We start from the raw sequence: 2,882 nt of genomic DNA, 5'->3' as shown, positions 1-2,882 counted from the left end.
CTGACCCCTCTCACAGTCCAGGAACCCTCAGGGGATGTCCTCGGTGGGAGGCGACCAGGATGATCAGGGGAAGGCACTGCCCCCATCACCCTGCTGCTGCTGCCACTGCAGCTGCTGCTGCCACTGCAGCTGCAGGCCCTCGGCCCTTGCTTCTTAGTGCTGGCCCTGCCCCCCACCCACTGGTGGATAGGGGGTGATCTGGGGCCAGGCCTGCTGGGGGAGGAGCTGTGGGAAATTGAGGGACAGCAGGTTGCACCCCGTCCAGCCTCTGCAGAGGCATGGTGCCTAGACCAGGCCCAAGCTGCTGCCTCTGTGGCTGCCTCTGCAGAAGGGGCAGCACTGGGACCAGGCCACACCACAGCCTGTCCCGCGCCACCTTTGTGGAAGGGGGCGCGGCACTGCCTCCTCACTGCCTCTGCAAAAGTGGCCGCAGTGCTGTACCAGCGGCACCAGAATGGCTCACCCCTTCTGTGTGAGCTCCTGACCCGCCCGCCCCTCCCATGTGGTGCCAGCCCTAGGCCCTCACAGCCGCTGTGGCTTTGTCCAGATTGACGTCTGCCCTAAATAGCATATTACTTTTATTAGTATAGATTTTTTATTGATTTCAGAGAGGAAGAGAGAAGGAGAGAAACATCAATAATGAGAATCATTGATTGGCTGCCTTCTGCATTCCCCCCACTGGGGATCAAGCCTGCAACCCAGGCATGTGCCCTTGACTGGAATCGAACCCAGGGGCCCTTCAGTCCACAGGCCAACACTCTATCCACAAATACAGCTAGGGCTGTATTTGCTTTTCTTGCTTACAATTTCAGTCTTCTAAAAGTTAATTTTCTACCTTTATAGGTGTGACTCCCACACGTAAGGGCAGTGATTCATTAGGTCATCCAACAAAGGTTGAAATGACAGATTGTCCAAATCCTCCTAAAAGAATGAGAAGAGAAGTTACAAGACAAAATAGGTGAGTCTATGACCTGAGAGTTATCATTGGTTAGTTTATCAAAGAACTTGTCTCATTATGCTTTAAAAAATAGCATGAATTTATTTCTAATTTTCCCCTTGAGCCAGAATTAGCATTTTTTTAACTGAACTAAGTGATGGATAATGAAGGAAGACATAATCATTATATTCTTCTAGGATACTCCAATTTTCTAAATAATGTTTGCTAATTATTTGGAAAGTTTAATAGTTTATTTTTATATGTAAAAAGTCAGTGTTAAGATTTAAATTGCTCTTCTGTTGTTTGGCTTAACTTTCAAAAACTGCATTCTACTTCATAGGATCAGTAACTTGGTAAGTATAGGCTATGCAAAACCATTTCACATTACTTGTTTTAAAATTGTATATCATGTTTGATTTAGAAAATCATATACCATGTAGATAGCTCACCAAAAAACCAACAAAGCTGTCTGCAACTAACACAATGATAAGAAAACTATCCTTTTAGATTAGCTATTAGGCCCTCACACAGAAGGATACCATGGTACACGGGCTTCTTGTACATTATTTTAAAAATTTTACATATAACCTTTGCCTGTATACATGTCTCATATTGACCTGAGAGTAGTTCCTTTGAGACTGTAGTATTTAGAATTGGTATCCATGCCCTTTCTATCTACATATTCTACATTTATGCAGTAAATGTTTGAATGCTCATTGTATGCTATATATCACTAGGTGAATGAAAGTGGGATGTGTGGTAGGAATTTAATTCATTCCATGTAATTCATTCCTTAAGGCATTAGAGCTTAAATCTCTAATAAATTTGAGAAAGGCTCAATTTAACAAGTATATAGGAGATAGGGGAACTTTAGTAACAAGTTAAATGATACCACAGGAAGCAGTCAACCAAATCCAGAATGTCAAGTATAGGATATTGTACAGGAAAGATGACTGCTTTTGTCTATAAATCAATGACGTAAAAGTAGGATGAACTATTTGTTGTAGAATAAAAGTAATTGAAAGATATAACAATCAAATGTAGTATGTAACCCTTTTTTGGATCTGGATTTGAATCTTTAAAATGACAGTTTTGAAAAGATTTGGAGAAATGTCAATATCACTTGGATATTGGTTATATTAAGAAATTATTAATTTTATATATATACTAGAAGCCCGGTGTGCGGAATTCCTGCACTGGTGGGGGGTGTGGCCTGGGGGATCAGCCTGCTGTGGGAGCACCACTTATTCCAGTCAGCTGAGCGGCTGCTCCCACTGTGGGAGCACACTGACCACCTGGGGCAGCTCTGCCCCCTGGTGGTCAGTGCACATCGTAGTGACTGATTGAGTGGTCGTTCTGGTCATTCCACCATTCAGTTGCTGGTCTTTTATTATATAGGAAGGATAACAACATCATGGTATTTACATTAAAATAAATATATATTAGAAATGTGGCCTTGATAGGTATGGATCAGTGGTTAGAGCATTGGGTCTTGGGCACATACCATGGTTATAGATTCGACCCCCAGTTCCAGTCAGGGCGTGTACAGGAGTCAGCCAATCGATGTGTGTCTCTCACATCAATGTTCCTCTCTTTCTCTCTCTCTCTTCCTCCCTCTCCCCTCACCTCCTCCTTCTCCTCTTTCCTCCCTCCTTCCTTCCTCCCATGCTCTCTAAAAATCAGTGGTAAAAGTACCTTCCAGTGAAGATTAACAAAAAAAAAAAGAAATGTGTACTGAGGTATTTATTGATTAAATAATGTGCCTGGGATGCATTCTAAAATACTACAGGAGGAAAATGTGTAACAGGATATCAAAATAGATTGAACAAAGTATTACAATTACTGAAGCTTTTTTTATGAAGTTCCCCATAATTTTTAATTGAGTGTGTTATTAAAGATGGAGAGCATTTTTCCAGTTTTCTAGAGGCCAGTGAAGATTTTTGTT

The 2,882-nt window shown here is 42.2% G+C and overlaps 1 protein-coding gene across 1 annotated transcript in view; it reads left to right on the top strand.

Moving 5' to 3' along the window:
• The window catches only part of SMCHD1 (structural maintenance of chromosomes flexible hinge domain containing 1), a 132,474-nt gene that overhangs the window by 124,596 nt on the left and 4,996 nt on the right, over window positions 1–2,882 (top strand). Inside the window, exon 44 of the mRNA XM_015562675.1 lies at window positions 844–958. Coding sequence (XP_015418161.1) covers window positions 844–958 — 115 coding nt within the window. The remainder of the gene's footprint in view (window positions 1–843; window positions 959–2,882) is intronic.

The sequence above is a fragment of the Myotis davidii genome, unplaced genomic scaffold, assembly GCF_000327345.1.
Source record: "Myotis davidii unplaced genomic scaffold, ASM32734v1 scaffold96, whole genome shotgun sequence".
NCBI classification, from domain to species: domain Eukaryota; kingdom Metazoa; phylum Chordata; class Mammalia; order Chiroptera; family Vespertilionidae; genus Myotis; species Myotis davidii.
The sequence above is the reverse complement of the archived record's forward strand: the minus strand, read 5'-3'. Positions and strand labels throughout refer to the sequence as shown.